This window comes from Convolutriloba macropyga, chromosome 8 (assembly GCF_964194025.1).
Source record: "Convolutriloba macropyga chromosome 8, txConMacr16.3, whole genome shotgun sequence".
NCBI lineage: Eukaryota > Metazoa > Xenacoelomorpha > Acoela > Convolutidae > Convolutriloba > Convolutriloba macropyga.
In genome coordinates this window covers 8934745-8949744 of record NC_134475.1, presented here as the reverse complement: position 1 = coordinate 8949744, position 15000 = coordinate 8934745, and the positions used below count along the sequence as shown (strand labels likewise).

At 34.3% G+C, this 15000-nt stretch overlaps 2 protein-coding genes across 2 annotated transcripts in view; both read right to left on the bottom strand.

Moving 5' to 3' along the window:
- Positions 1-8114, bottom strand: part of LOC142344356 (uncharacterized) — a 33139-nt gene extending 25025 nt beyond the window's left edge. Inside the window, exons 1-2 of the mRNA XM_075395944.1 lie at positions 8078-8114; positions 2198-2331 (exon numbers count right to left, since the gene is read on the bottom strand). The gene's annotated coding sequence lies outside the window, so the exon portion shown is untranslated. The remainder of the gene's footprint in view (positions 1-2197; positions 2332-8077) is intronic.
- A 3437-nt stretch (positions 8115-11551) lies between these two features.
- Positions 11552-15000, bottom strand: part of LOC142344355 (uncharacterized) — a 15810-nt gene continuing 12361 nt past the window's right edge. Inside the window, exon 5 of the mRNA XM_075395943.1 lies at positions 11552-11677. Within this exon, the coding sequence (XP_075252058.1) occupies positions 11552-11677 (126 nt within the window). The remainder of the gene's footprint in view (positions 11678-15000) is intronic.

The following is a 15000-nucleotide window of genomic DNA, read 5'->3' as shown; positions in this document are numbered from 1 at the left end:
CAATTTACAAAAATCGTTTGATGTAGAAATGCGTTCAACCCAGAACCGTGTTCATAATTTTGACCCATTTCGTTTGAAAGAAGTTGCGTTCTTGTCTAGCCTAAGTTATCCCCCTGAACTTTGCACGCAAAACTGTCGCCGCAAAAATCATCAAAACTGTTGAGCCATAAATCTGCACAAAAATCTGAATTTGGAATCTCAAATCAAAAAAGCTGTCAACAAGTTTAAGACAATTGTAGGAACACATAGACATCAAAATTGTTTCAATGTTATAGTAATATCCAGCTCATTGCAAGTCTATATTCGTGTATGCCTATTCGAAAAAAATAATCCTGATGAAAAAAAAGCAAAGCAGAAAAAATGTGCGACTAATTAAGTTCTACAAAATCATTTTCGCACATATTCCTTATTATCAATTTAATATCAAGAATTAATTTATAGAAATGATAATTAAAACCTTCTTCGATCAAAATATTTGTATTTTTCATCTTAGCTGTAAATTAATTAGACGTTTGAGACAACGAATGAAGTTGTATAGATCCCAATGAATAACCCTAACTTGAATAGGAAACAAACCGTCCAGTCTTTCGCAAATAGAAAAAAATAGCCGACAGATTGGCGAAAAATTAGCCTCTGTTGACGCGCTAGACGCACATCAGAATTGAAACAGAAAAAGAAAAATAAAGAGATTGAAATTGATTGAATTTTTTTTTCTAATTTTCAACAATTGTTCTAATTCAATGTGCAGTTTCAGTTAGATCCTAAACCTATAATTATTTCAGCTTCTAAACCGAAGGATATTAAGCTTAATATAATACAATCTAGCAATTAGTCTAATGAATTTTGATAACCTAATGCACTATGACTTAATGATCGGGCTTCGTCGATTTATCCAGTTCCTTTTGATTTTGCTCTTTGACTTTGACTGTGTTCACTACAATGCATAATTCAATGCGTAAAAGAGTTTGAAATCCATTCAGTTAAAAGAGTGAGTGAGGTTAGTCAGAAGTCACACGTGAAAATCGTGACTTATGTAAAACAAAAAACATGATCAAAAGTTAAAGAAAAAACATAGAAAGACAAGTCCTGAGAAACAATTCCATGAATTGTACTAATTCATGACCTGACAGTCATAAACTCCACCTTAAAAGGCAATTGCGAGCTGTTAGTAATGAGACTATGCAATCAAACAGCACCAGGACAATAAAAACAAGCAAGACTGAAATTCAACTTTTGAACAGACAGGATTAACATCAGAAAACAGCTGCCATGAACTCAAAGGAGTCTATTCACTAACAAAATTAAATGATAAGACAAAAATAACCGAAAATTGCAATAAAACTCGCTGAAACGTTTTGAAAAAAACTTGGTATTAAAGTCACAGATCGCAACAGCTACTGAAAGATTCAATTACATCATTTAACTGAATCCTCAATGACCACCGGTGAGTTCTGTCATCAATAAGATTAAGTGATAAGATGGCAATGAGTACAGCAAATACTGGCATAACCAAAAAATTTTTAAGATTTTTTTTAAAAAACGAAAAAGCGTATAAGTTAAAAAAAAAAGCAATTGCTATGAATTAAAATGACTTGTTATATTTGAGGCAACCAATGAGACCAGTCGATACTGAGACTAAGTTAAGACGGCAAAATTGGCAATAAAAACTCGCAAAACTCAAAAAATTCGATAATTAATATTGAAAACAATTAGTGTCAAAGTAATAGAAAGCACTACATGTGAGAAAAAACTATTAAATCGTTAAATCGTATAAACTTAACCTGTATTAGCAGCGTCGTCAGAAACCTGTCCCCAATGAGATTAAATGATGAGACATGAAAAATTCTGCAGAACTCAAAAATTCTGCAGCAAATTACTGGCAGAACTCAAAAATAGTAGTGAGAAAAAGTAGTGTCAGAAAAATAAGATTCTATTATGCCTCATTATGCATCTTGTCTAAAAGCGTTTAACAAATTGGATGAAAATTAACCCGACCTAGGATGAGGTATCATACCAAAATTCTATGTGCACTGAGTGCACAGCTGTGAATTCTGCTCTCAGACTTACGGGGTTTTGGCGGCCTCAAGAGCGCAGGTTAGTCTCATTTGCTGAAACTCATTTAGTTGCTACAAACTTTGTTTGAGAGCAGTTAACCATGCAAAAAATTATTAGTCGCCTAAACGTATAGTAAACCAACGTTCTCTGTTATATGCCCCAGCAACAGGATGTCCGAAACAGGATCGGTTATTGGGTGGAGAGATGGTGACAAAACCAGACAGGGCTGTCAGTGTCTTCCGGATTCCCTGCTCCGTGCATTGACGAGAACCATAACTAAAAAGTTTGGATCTATTCTGTTCATCTGGCCTGTTCAAAGGTATAAAACTTTCCCATCCCCATGACGTATGGGGTGAAATTTGGACAAATTCAAATCGACAATTTTCCTTTTCCAAAGTTTGGCAAGTATATTAACAAATTTCCTTTTTTTTTCAGATAATGACTGAGGAAAAAGTGAGAAAATTTGCAGTTCTTCCACATCTGTTTCGACTCTTTTTTCTCTTTGATTGCAAAAATTTGAATTATATAAGAATTACATATTATTTGGTATTCAATTGTCGAAAAATACAAATTCAAACACAACCGACTAACGTCGGGCGAATTGCTCTCAAACGACCGGCGAGCGGTTGGCTTCGTCAGTACTTAGCCACTGTTTAGTGAGTTTAGCTTTAGCTTGATTGAAGGGGCCTGAGATTAGGGTAATAGACGATGACATACGCCATATAACAGCCGCTGAAGTGCGGCATCAACAAAAGAATTAAGGAGAGAGAGAGAGAGAGAGAGAGAGAGAGAGAGAGAGAGAGAGAGAGAGAGAGAGAGAGAGAGAGATTAAACGTGAGCGAGGAGGAGAAGGAAAGAAACACCAGCCAACACAAAGAGAAGAAGAGAGAGCTAGGAAATTTTCATGATGAGATTCGACTCTACAAATTCAAATTTTCTAAACATGTTAGTAACTAAATCATATAGAAAAACTGAAATAGCAAAATTCCAAAGAAAAGTTTCCACATTTCGCAGTAAAGAAAAGGTTCAAAAACATTTTTTGTCTCTGGTTTTTTGTTATGCAATCGATCTGCAAGACTTAAAAGACTTCGTTGGCCAGTAATGACCGTTAAACTCAGAAAAGGATTGTCTCAAGAGACCACTCCATTGTCTCAAGAGACCATCTAGCATGCCTATTTCAAGCCTTAAACAGTTTTACTGGCTCATAAAGATCCTTGCACTTGAGCATGATAATAAGTTTTCAAAAATATTTCTAATTAAAATTTATCAAAAGTTTCTAAAACTCGAATCATTGAAATAATGATAACCATTACATTAACTATAGAAACTATGCTCTAGCTTAGTATCAAACCTCGAAGCAGGCTTCTCGGCTTTTGAGGCTGAAAGAATCTTAAAAAAATGAAACAATTTTTAAAAACATGAAGATTGCCAAAAATGTTTCAAAAAAATGCTAAAACTCTTTAAATGTTAAAATCTTTAAAAAATCTCCTTTGCATCTAGAGACTATAAAATAACTTGTTATCAAACGCAGCAGGAGTTTCCTTGGCTGTTGAGGCTAAAGTTCGTGATATTAATATCTTCAGAACCCCACTCCATTGTCTCAAGAGACCATCTAGCATGCCTATTTCAAGCCTTAAACAGTTTTACTGGCTCATAAAGATCCTTACACTTGAGCATGATAATAATTTTTCAAAAATATTTCTAATTAAAATTTATCAAAAGTTTCTAAAACTCGAATCATTGAAATAATGATAACCATTACATTAACTATAGAAACTTTGCACTAGCTTAGTATCAAACCTCGAAGCAGGCTTCTCGGCTTTTGAGGCTGAAAGAATCTTAAAAAAAATGAAACAATTTTTAAAAACATGAAGATTGCCAAAAATTTTTCAAAAAAATGCTAAAACTCGTTAAATGTTAAAATCTTTAAAAAATCTCCTTTGCATCTAGAGACTATAAAATAACTTGTTATCAAACGCAGCAGGAGTTTCCTTGGCTGTTGAGGCTAGGTTAACCTATAAAATAACAAAAATTGTCAAAAAACTTGATAAAATTGCACTTTTCATAAAAACAAATCGATAAAATTTGTGATATTAAAAAGTTGAAAACCATTCCATTACCACTAAAATTATGCAGTCACATATTATCCAACCCTTAAGCAGGTTTTCTTAACCCTGAGACTGAAAAATCTTGAATAATGACAATAAATGTTAAAAAAAATTTAAAAAGGCTATTTTTTTCAAAAAAAAATGCTAAAATTCTAGATGTTAAAATCTTGAAAAAAATTTCATTAAGTCTAGAAACTATACAGTAACCTATCAACAAAACCCTAGAGGAGGATCCTTGGCTCTTGAGTCTGGAAAAACTAATAATCGACAAAAAATTTTTAAAAACCTTGAAAAAATTTGCAATTTTTTTCAAAAAATTGCAAAAATTCGCGATGTTGAAATGTTGAAACTATTCTATCACTGCTAGAAACTACGTAGTAACATATTATCAAACCATAGAGTGAATTTTCTGACATCTAGGGTTGATAAAACTCAAAAATTTGACAAAAGTTTTACAAAAATGACAAAAATTTTCAAAAAGCTTGAAAAAAATTGTGAAAATTTGTATAAATTTGCGTGCTTTTAGCGAGCAGTTGTTCGTCAGTAACTAGCCATGGGGATGGGGGGGGGGTGCTGCTGGAGGTGACAACAGTCGGGTGGGCGGCAACAGCGCGGTAGGGGGAGGGGGGCAATAGTGGGGGTGTCAACAGTTGAGGGGGGGGGTCTTCAACCTCTGAGAACCGCTCTTCACACCTTAATTATAAGTCTCCAAAACAGTTTGAGCTGAAACAGAGCTGAAAGGCTGTAAGAGCACCTTAATGGGCGCTACCTGTTTATCCCGTTTTTGACGACGAAAAGTCAAAAGCTTCAGACGAAAAATCGGTCAGGCGAAAAATCGCATAAAAAAGACCGACAGGACTAATATAATTGCTACAAACTTCGTTTGAGAGCAATTAGAAAGTTTCATGTTTGTCTGACATAAAATTATGATATGATATTCGAGAAAAAACATTGAAGCAGAAAAACTTAAAGTTAATTAGATGATCTAGATCGCTCAGTTAAAGGTCAGGTAAACTACAGGGCTTCAACTTTTTTCCTTGTCTTTTTGAAGAAAATTTCTGTTTCATATTCTTTAAAAATTTTCATTTTTGATTCCAGAAATTAGTAATTTTGCACAAAAATGCTGCCATCTCTCGCCAGGGTTAAGATCTAAAGAGGACCAATTACGGTGAATTTTTAGCGAAAAAACGAAAACAAAGATTCAAATTTTCTCACTTTTTGTTTCAATGATTTCGAATCACGCGAGATGTATGCCCTATCCAATGTTGAAAAAGATTTAAATCATTTTTAAACAAAATCTTTTATAAACAATAGTAAAAAAACCATAACAGTGGAGAAAATTGCTCTCAATCGAGTTGAAAGCTGCTGGTTTTGTCTCATGGAGACTAGCTAAGAGTAGCCTAGTGGGGATCTAAACGCCCAAGAAAAATTTTCCTGATATCTGATACGCAAGCACAAATTTTAATTGCGTAAACTATATTTACGATAACTTCCGGTAGTTTTAAATAGAATACAAAAAAATTGTCATTTAAAAGTATTGATTAGAATATCATCTGCTTTGAAGTCAAGAGAATTGAACGAGCATGCAAGTTTTCTTCAAATCAGTTGCATCATTTTGGAAAAATGATGATCGAGGTCAACGAATGTTGATAATAAAAATTAGAAAAACAGAACGATTACCCGTTTCTCACGTTTTTCAGACCAAATTTTTTTACATGTAAAATTTGATTACAGACATGGAGCTCATCATTTTTCGGAACTTTGTTTTGTTTCGTTTTATTTCCCTTGACAAAAATGCACAAACGGACTAACAACGGAAAATTGAATTTCGAACCACAAATGGGGTCGGGTCCAATTTAAACCCAGCCCACTTTAACAGACGAAAATTCTCCCAGAACATTTCAGTGAAGGTTCGCTAATGATCATCTGTCGCACAATTTTGATGTATTTTTGGTTTTAGGTTTGTTAATAAAGTATATTTTTAACTACCAAATATTATTAAAAACAGGGCAACTTAGATCACGCCAAAATCATCAAGTTAAGAACAAAACAACGTGAGGGTTGATATATCTCAAGAAAAGGTGATCAAATTCCTGAATAAAAAAAGAAGACTTTTTTTCGTTTTTTTTCAGACAAAAAATATCTACTTTAAATCATAGCTTAATAAAAAGCTGAAGAGCAAATGAAGTGTTGAATCTTTAGTTTTCTATAAGTTCTTGTGAATTAGGTTTTCATTTAATCTTTCAGATTGTGCACCAAGTGTGCCTCCATAATAAATTAACACTTAATGCTTCAAAGATGAAGAAAAAGTTTTGTTTAATTCCAAACAAGGACAAGTTGACAAATGAAAAGCACTTAGAGTAAAAAATTAAAACCATAGCTGGCATAATACGGGAAAATAGCCGCGATAGTGTTGGTGGCCTTCCATAGAATTGAAACAACTAAGGAAATAAGATAGACAGATTGACCACCAGAACTTTAATAGACCACTAGACTTTTGGGCTGTCAGACTCAGACTGTCAATTTTGAGAGACACATACGCTTTATATTGAAACAACCTTGATCGAGTTTTTTTTCAAATTTAATATCGGAAATCAAAAACTCTAATACGCAATATTTAAGGAGAATAGATTTTTTTAAGTCATTTTTCAATGAGGTAAGTCACGCAATTGACTAAAAAGCGGAACAAATGACGTCAAGCACACAAAATTTAACTGCAAAGCTTTAAAAGTCAGTGAAAATGAAAAATTCAGTGGTCGCAAGAATCATCGATGGAGACCTTGAATTAGAAAAACATAGCATGACAAGTCCTGAAGTACAATTCAAGGAATTTTCATTGACTAAGCAAAAAGTAGACCTAGAAGGGAGCATGATTAAATTGGAAAAACCCTTTGTGAAAAATCAAAAAATCAGATAAAAAATCGAAAAAAAAACATTAAAAATCAAAGCGAAACTGCCGCATGTGAACAAAAAACCACTAGCGAGAAACCGAATTTTTGTTCAAAAAACCGTTTTCTCAATCTATTTTAAAATTAGAGTGAAAAAGTTTCACCACGCAACACCTCTCAAATTTTTGCTCTATTTCCTGTTTCGGCGAGACCAAAATCACTCCTCCAATTTGACTTCAAAAATCTTGAAAACATGTAAACAGATATTGAAAAATTTTTAAAAAGTCAGCGCCCCCGTTACAATTCAAATTCTTTAAATCAAGTTCAAAAATTTACAACTCAAATTCAAAAATTAGTTAGTGGGACAATGTAATGGTGTTTTAATAAGATTTTAGCATTTAAAAACGATCAGTCCTAGAGACAAGAGGAGGAAAGTGGAGGAAATATCAGTTGAGGAATGAGGCAAAAACTGCCGATCTTTATTGTTCTGTATTTTATTCAGGCTAATTTTTAATGTCCATGTGAACACTTTCTGGTTTTTCAGGCAAAAAACTGCTTAGCTTGAAATGAATTTATTTCCTGCTTTAATATATATTGCAAAGCCGCAAACTAATAATACTTAATCTTATAACTTTCTTCTGACTGTAAGTTCAATCTGGTTCAATCATTATACAAAAGAATAAATAATTAATGGTAAACAGTTGTTATGTTTTGTCACATTTTAATGAAAATTTTTAAAACTTTTTTGTGAAAAAGTGCTGTGTACAACGTCATGGATATAGCGCAATTTCATTAATTTTGTTTGTCATTAAATCGACGGTAATTTAATCCAAATGAAAGCATTTTTTTGAAAAATATTTTTCGTCGAAACTTAACCTCGCTGTTATATTTTTGTCCTAAATCAGAACATAAGCCGCCTCATAAGGCAGATGTCAATGAACTCCAAAATTGCGGAAAAGGATGGCAGCTTATTTCTGTTTTCGTTTAACTGCTTTTAAATTTGGGAAATGAGAAACTAAAGCTTACTCAGCAACGAATTTCTCCAGCAGAATGTTGTCTTCTGTTACCACAGTACCATCCCAACAAAGTAGCAGTCAGGACAGAGAGAATAATCCCAATTAGAGATATTTTTAATTTTTAGTGATTGAAAATGAGAGTTAGCAAGCGCGAAAACCTTAAAAATGAACAGAAAAATTCAGCCAACTATCATATTATTTAAACCTACTCTGTCCCCCTACCCCTGCAGCTTATTAGGCATACAAGTTATACGCTCCGAGGGCACACGAGCTAATTTTTTACAGGGTAACGTGCTTTATATCAGCACAAATTGTAATTAGGTGGCATCAAAAACTATTGCGGAGGGGGGGGGGGGATCTAAACAGAATAGATCAGCGCTTCTTTCTGTCAACTCCTACCCGGGTCGAGGTTTTTGCGTAAATTTTCGTAAGAAATGCGTTGAATGCGGCGAAATTTTGTAAGAAATGCGGTGATTGCGGTGAATGCGGTGAAAATAAATATTTCACCGCATTTCACCGCATTTCTTACAAAATTTCACCGCAAAATTCACCGCATTTCTTACAAAAATTCACCGCATCGACTTTTGTGGCAAAATAATGTAAGAATTGCGGTGAAAGTGGTGAATGCGGTGAAAAAAAATAATTCACCACATTTCACCGCCTTTCTTACAAAAATTCAACGCGAAATTCACCGCATTTCTTACCAAAATTCACCGCATATGATTTCCAAAGTTTACTCAATCTGATTTAAATTCATAAGAAATTTTGAAGTTAAAAGTGACAGTTGGCGCAGTGGACTAAGCAGTGGACGGCGTGCAGGAGGTCACAGGTTCGACCACGTGTGTGGACGATTCTTTTTTGTAAGAATACTGAGAACGCGGTGAAAATAAATAATTCACCGCGATTCACCGCATTCACCACAAAAAGATGTAAGAAATACGCGGTGAAAATTATTTTTTTTCACCGTATTTCACCGCATTCCGTACGAAAATTCACCGGCAAACCTCGACCCCTTTAACAATTGACAGTTTCGGATTATTTGTTTCGATATATAAATTATTTTGCTTTTACACGTAAACTATGCTGTTCTGGTGAATGTGGAATGCTATTCGTAATAGAGTATACAGTATTCAATAGTGAACAAATAAAGCCCAGTGAAATGAAACGTGATACAACCGTCAGACACACAAGATTTTATTCTCCTAACTAAAAATTGAAATATCGTAGCAAGATTTTGTAAAGCTAAGTTTACTTAACTGTGACATGTTTTGTTACAATCTTGGTGAAAAACGGCTTTAATTACGAATTTTTTTTTGAAACTAATCCACTAGTTTATTGTTTATTAAACATGGTTATCGTCGCCTTTGGTAAAAACCGAAAGCTGCATTGCTGTGATACTTACGCTTCTGAAAGCTTTAAAAATTGATTCGCAAATTAATTTTAGAAGCAGGCTTTTCGAATTAATCCATTTACAGACAATTTTAGGTATCCCTCTGCAAACTAAGCCTTCTGATTACTCTGAAATTGCATATTTTGACAAGATGTGTCTGTTGGCTAAAAGAAAGCAATTCCTTTCATATAACATATACAGAACAGGGTATCAACGGTCTGAAGGGAGAGAACATCAAAATTTGAAAAAATGAAACCTGGAAAAATTTGAGTGTTTGCGTGAAGAATGGTTTTAGGAAAAACCAATCATTTGAGAAAATGGCATAGAAGAAAGAAACCAAATCACCTGATCAACTGATAATTGCATCTAAAAGCCACTGAATTAATTTTTTCATATTTGACAACGTATTTGACATATTTGACTTTTGCTTGTCCCGAAAAGCCATGCTCAATTTTCACTTGAATCAAAACTCTGAATCCAGATATTCTTATATCATGGGTTGGAGGAAAATCTTGCAATGATTTCTTTCTCGAAAAAATTAGGTTCAAATCTGTTTATCACTATGTCTATAACATAGTTAACAATTTTGTTGCAATGCTGAAGACCAGCATTTCCCTATAACACTAAGTTTCCCCTTTAACAACATGTTTCCCCTATACCTATAACATAGTCATCAAGTTTATTGCAATGCTGAAGAACAACTTATCGATCATAAACTTAAACCGACTAACGTCGGAAAAAATTGCTCTCGAAAAACAGTCTTGGTTTAGGTTTTTCTTTATGGGTGCAAAAATATCACACAAAACTACGAGTCGAAACCTTACCGCCTGAGTGCGCTTGCTTCACCTCGATAGAGGCCTTAACCACTCGGCTATTAGCCACTTGTGAGCGCATCTCTAACATTCGGTTTTGTTTGAACAACGAACTTTATTTCGGAGTGAGAGAAATTGAAATCACTCAAAAATCACGTTGAAGTGCGTAAAAAAGTTACTAGAGAGGTCAAATCTTATTCTAGAGGAAAAGCACAAAACAGTCAAGCACAAATTTTGCATAAATATATTAACAGGTTTACAATAATTGCTTCTCAATTAAGAGCAATTAATCATAATGTTGTTATAAAAAGATATTTTAGAGATTTTGATGGAGAAAACGACCGAAACATGTCACTTTTTCCTCGAAGATAATGGAAAGAGAACTAAAACAGTTAACCTACATGTTTATCCATGAAAATCACATTGCGATATAGACCAGCTTTCTAAATAATGCAATTATTTTAGAATTTAACAAAATTTCACATCCTGTTAGAATTCTGCGGAGTGTGGTTCAATTGTGCTTAATATTGCTCCATTCCTGCTTTGTTGAGTTCTGAAGGGAAAATATTCCAGCATTGCAAAATGAAGAGGTTTGCTCGACCCATGCAAAGCCCAACCATTAAAATTGTACTTCTTGAACCAACCCGGGTCGAGGTTTGGCGGTGATTTTTCGTAAGAAATGCGGTGAAATCCGGTGAAAAAAATGATTTTCACCGCCTGTTTCTTACATCTTTTGCGGTGAATGCGGTGAAGCACTGTGAATTATTTATTTTCACCGCGTCCTCAGTACGCACACTGGTTTGAACCTCTGACCTCCTACATGCCTTCAACTGCGTAGTCCACTGCGCCAACTGTCACTTACATCTTTTAAATTTCTTGTGAATTCAAATCAGATTGAGTAAACTTTGGAAATCATATGCGGTGAATTTTTGTAAGAAATGCGGTGAATTTTGCGGTGAATTTTTGTAAGAAATGCGGTGAAAGGCGGTGAAATATTTATTTTCACTGCATTCACGGCATTTCTTACAAAAATTTACCAAAAAACCTCGATCCGGGAAGCAAAGACAATGCTTAACCCCAAATAACCATGAAAACAACACTGGACCCAAAATAACCATGCTGGGACCCATAAACTTTGGCTCTGCTTAAGAAAAGAACATTGTAATTTTAGTCAATAAAGTCCCCCTCCTGATTTTTTTTATAAGCCGAGAGCTCTAAAACTGGTATTTATATTTAGCTCAGGTATATACTGAGTAGATTTTAACAGAAGTTGGCATTCTCTCTATCCTTCAGACACAATTGATTGAAACTCTGGCGGACTAATAAACAGCTCCAGTTGTTTTCTATAACCCCGCAACGTAATCTGGTCTGAAAAGTCTTCCAATCTTACACTCGCTGCGTAGTCAAGCTGAAACGATTTTAAGAGAGTCATGAAAAAATCAACATCACTATACATCACAAATCGCGTAACATTACTTAACATTAATAAACATTACTGGACACCGTCGGGCAAATTGCTCTCAAATGACCAGCGAGCGCTTGGCTTCGTTGATAGCCAGCGGGGGCTTAGAGAAGGTTGGGTGGGTGGTGGGGGAGGGGGTCAAGCGATTGGGGTGAGGAGTGGCCTAGGGTTGGGAGAGTTTGATGAGAAAGGGGTCAAAGGTGGAGGAGAGTGGGGTGACTGTAGGGGTCAGACTTTTATGGTTACGAACCTCCCTTCACAATATGAAATTGGCTCCTCAAAACAGTTTCAGTGAATCACATAAATTGAGAGTAGGAAGCCGTTATTCCGTAAGACAACTTAATTCTCTCCGTGTTTACCTGTTTATCCTGTTTTTGAGGACGAAAGATTAAAAAAGGTCAAACAAGATTGAATTGTTAAAGCAAAAAATCGCATTGAAAAAGACCACAGGACTGATATAATGACTTCGTTCGAGAGCAGTTAAACATCACAAATCTCATAGGAATCGGTTTAGAATTAATTTTTAAAACTGCTTTCTTAACGATATTTTGATTGTGATGTCAGCAATAAGGAGAAAAATGGACTAATGTTTGTTAATATAAACTTTGGTAGTTTTTCGTGCTTTTAGAAAAAATACTGACTCTAATTATTGTAAATCGCTGTCTGTTTACATCACTGAACGAACATGTTTTAACATACACCAAAAGAATTAACGAATTAACAATTTTTGTTTTCATTGTTTTTGGTTTTTTCATTACTGCCAAAATAAAAATGTTTTTCAGAGCAAGTAGCAGAGGGGAAAAGCATAACTTAACGCCCTCCCCCTCCCCCCAAAAAAATTTATATTGTTTTTGGTTGTTTAAGCTTAAAAAATGCACGAAAATTCTCAATGTTCTAAGAGCTAGCTGAAATTATCAAAAGCAATTGGATTTTTTGATAATCAAGCATTGGGTAAAAGGACACTTTCAAACAATTGAATACAGTTATGAAAGTGCCGGTGAGATTCTGAAAATCTTAACATTTTAGATTGCAAAGAATTAGGGGTACTTCTCAGTATAGCGCGCATTAGAACTTTGACCCCCCATTATGGCATGTATAGAAGATGGTTTTGAGAGTCATTCTATGCAAATTTGAAGATGATCTGCACCACTGAACAATTAACATTATCAAACTGTCAGAGTTGAGTAAACTACGTAAACTTCTTTACCTCATTTAGCTGATTCACGCATATTCAAACAAACATTTAACGTGTCAATTCAAAGTTTCAAGAGAAGAAGGAGGTGCGGTGAAATCTTTATTACCCCAGAAAAAAGCGGCCATGTCAAGCTAAATTGTATAATGATGTGTTTTCACAAAAAATTTTTCTCTGTCGTTCACCGCGTGTCCAGCATATTCTGGACTAAAAAGGAAAAGTTTGTCACTATTTGGTCTGCGTGCTAAGAGATGATCGGATGTGTTTAACGCTTATAAAGAATTTCGTCCTCAAATAACCCGATACTGACCGCCGGTAACTATTTCGGCAATGTGTAGTTTATATAAGATTATGGTATTAATTAGGTTAAATGTAATGCTGTTTTGTGCCGATAAGATAGCTGAAATCTGTTAATAAATTTTTTAAGCTTAATCTGAAAATGGGTTAAATTGGGTAACAAATCTTTCGGTTAATTTTTGGTGCTTTCTTTGAGATTATTGCTTCTTTAAAATAGACCAAAGATTTCAAAAATATTACGGATTTGTTTGGTCAGGGAGGCACACCTAGAGGTCCCAGACCAAATCAAGAGGTCCCAGACTCCAACAAAATCTGCCAAAATTATTTTTTGGCAAATTTTAGTCTATTTTTCTCCTGACTGTGGATATCACAATTAAAATGATCAATACAAATACAGATTCACAAATTAAAAGTAAAGTCATGCCTGGTAAATAAGAAATAAAATACATAAAAATATCGCAGATTTGTTGAGTATATTATTTAAAATTTACTAGGAATCGGTTTAGAATTAATTTTTAAAACTGTTTTCTTAACGATATTTTGATTGTGATATCAGCAATAAGGAGAAAAATGGACTAATGTTTGTTAATATAAACTTTGGTAGTTTTTGGTGCACTTAGAAAAAATACTGACTCTAATTATTGTAAATCGCTGTCTGTTTACATCACTGAACGAACATGTTTTAACATACACCAAAAGAATTAACGAATTAACAATTTTTGTTTTCATTGTTTTTGGTTTTTTCATTACTGCCAAAATAAAAATGTTTTTCAGAGCAAGTAGCAGAGGGGAAAAGCATAACTTAACGCCCTCCCCCCTCCCCAAAAAAATTTAATATTGTTTTTGGTTGTTTCAGCTTGAAAAATGCACGAAAATTCTCAATGTTCTAAGTGCTAGCTGAAATTATCAAAAGCAATTGGATTTTTTGATAATCAAGCATTGGGTAAAAGGGCACTTTCAAACAATTAAATACAGTAATGAAAGTGCCGGTGAGATTCAGAAAATCTTAACATTTTAGATTGCAAAGAATTAGGGGTATTTCTCAGTATAGCGCGCATTAGAACTTTGACCCCCCATTATGGCATGTATAGAAGATGGTTTTGAGAGTCATTCTATCCAAATTTGAAGATGATCTGCACCACTGAACAATTATTATTATCAAACTGTTAGAGTGAATCAAACAAACATTTAACGTGTCAATTTAAAGCAGTTTCAAGAGAAGAAGGAGGTGCGGTGAAATCTTTATTACCCCAGAAAAAAGCGGCCATGTCAAGCTAAATTGTATAATGATGTGTTTTCAAAAAAAATTTTTCTCTGTCGTTCACCGCGTGTCCAGCATATTCTGGACTAAAAAGGAAAAGTTTGTCACTATTTGGTCTGCGTGCTAAGAGATGATCGCATGTGTTTAACGCTTATAAGGAACTTTGTCCTCAAATAACCCGATATTGATTTCCGGTAACTATTTCGGCAGTATGTAGTTTATATAAGATTTTGGTATTTTTTAGATTGAATGTAATGCTGTTTTGTGCCGATAAGAAAACTGAAATATGTTAATAAATTTTTTAAGCTTATTCTGAAAATGGGTTAAAATGGGTAACAAATCTTTCGGTTAATTTTTGGTGCTTTCTTTGAGATTATTGCTTCTTTGAAATAGACCAAAGATTTCAAAAATATTACGGATTTGTTTAGTCAGGGAGGCACACCTGGATGTCCCAGACCAAATCAAGTATGTCCAGACCAATGATGAAGGCACAAGGGAAGTGGGGAGTAGTATAAAAAA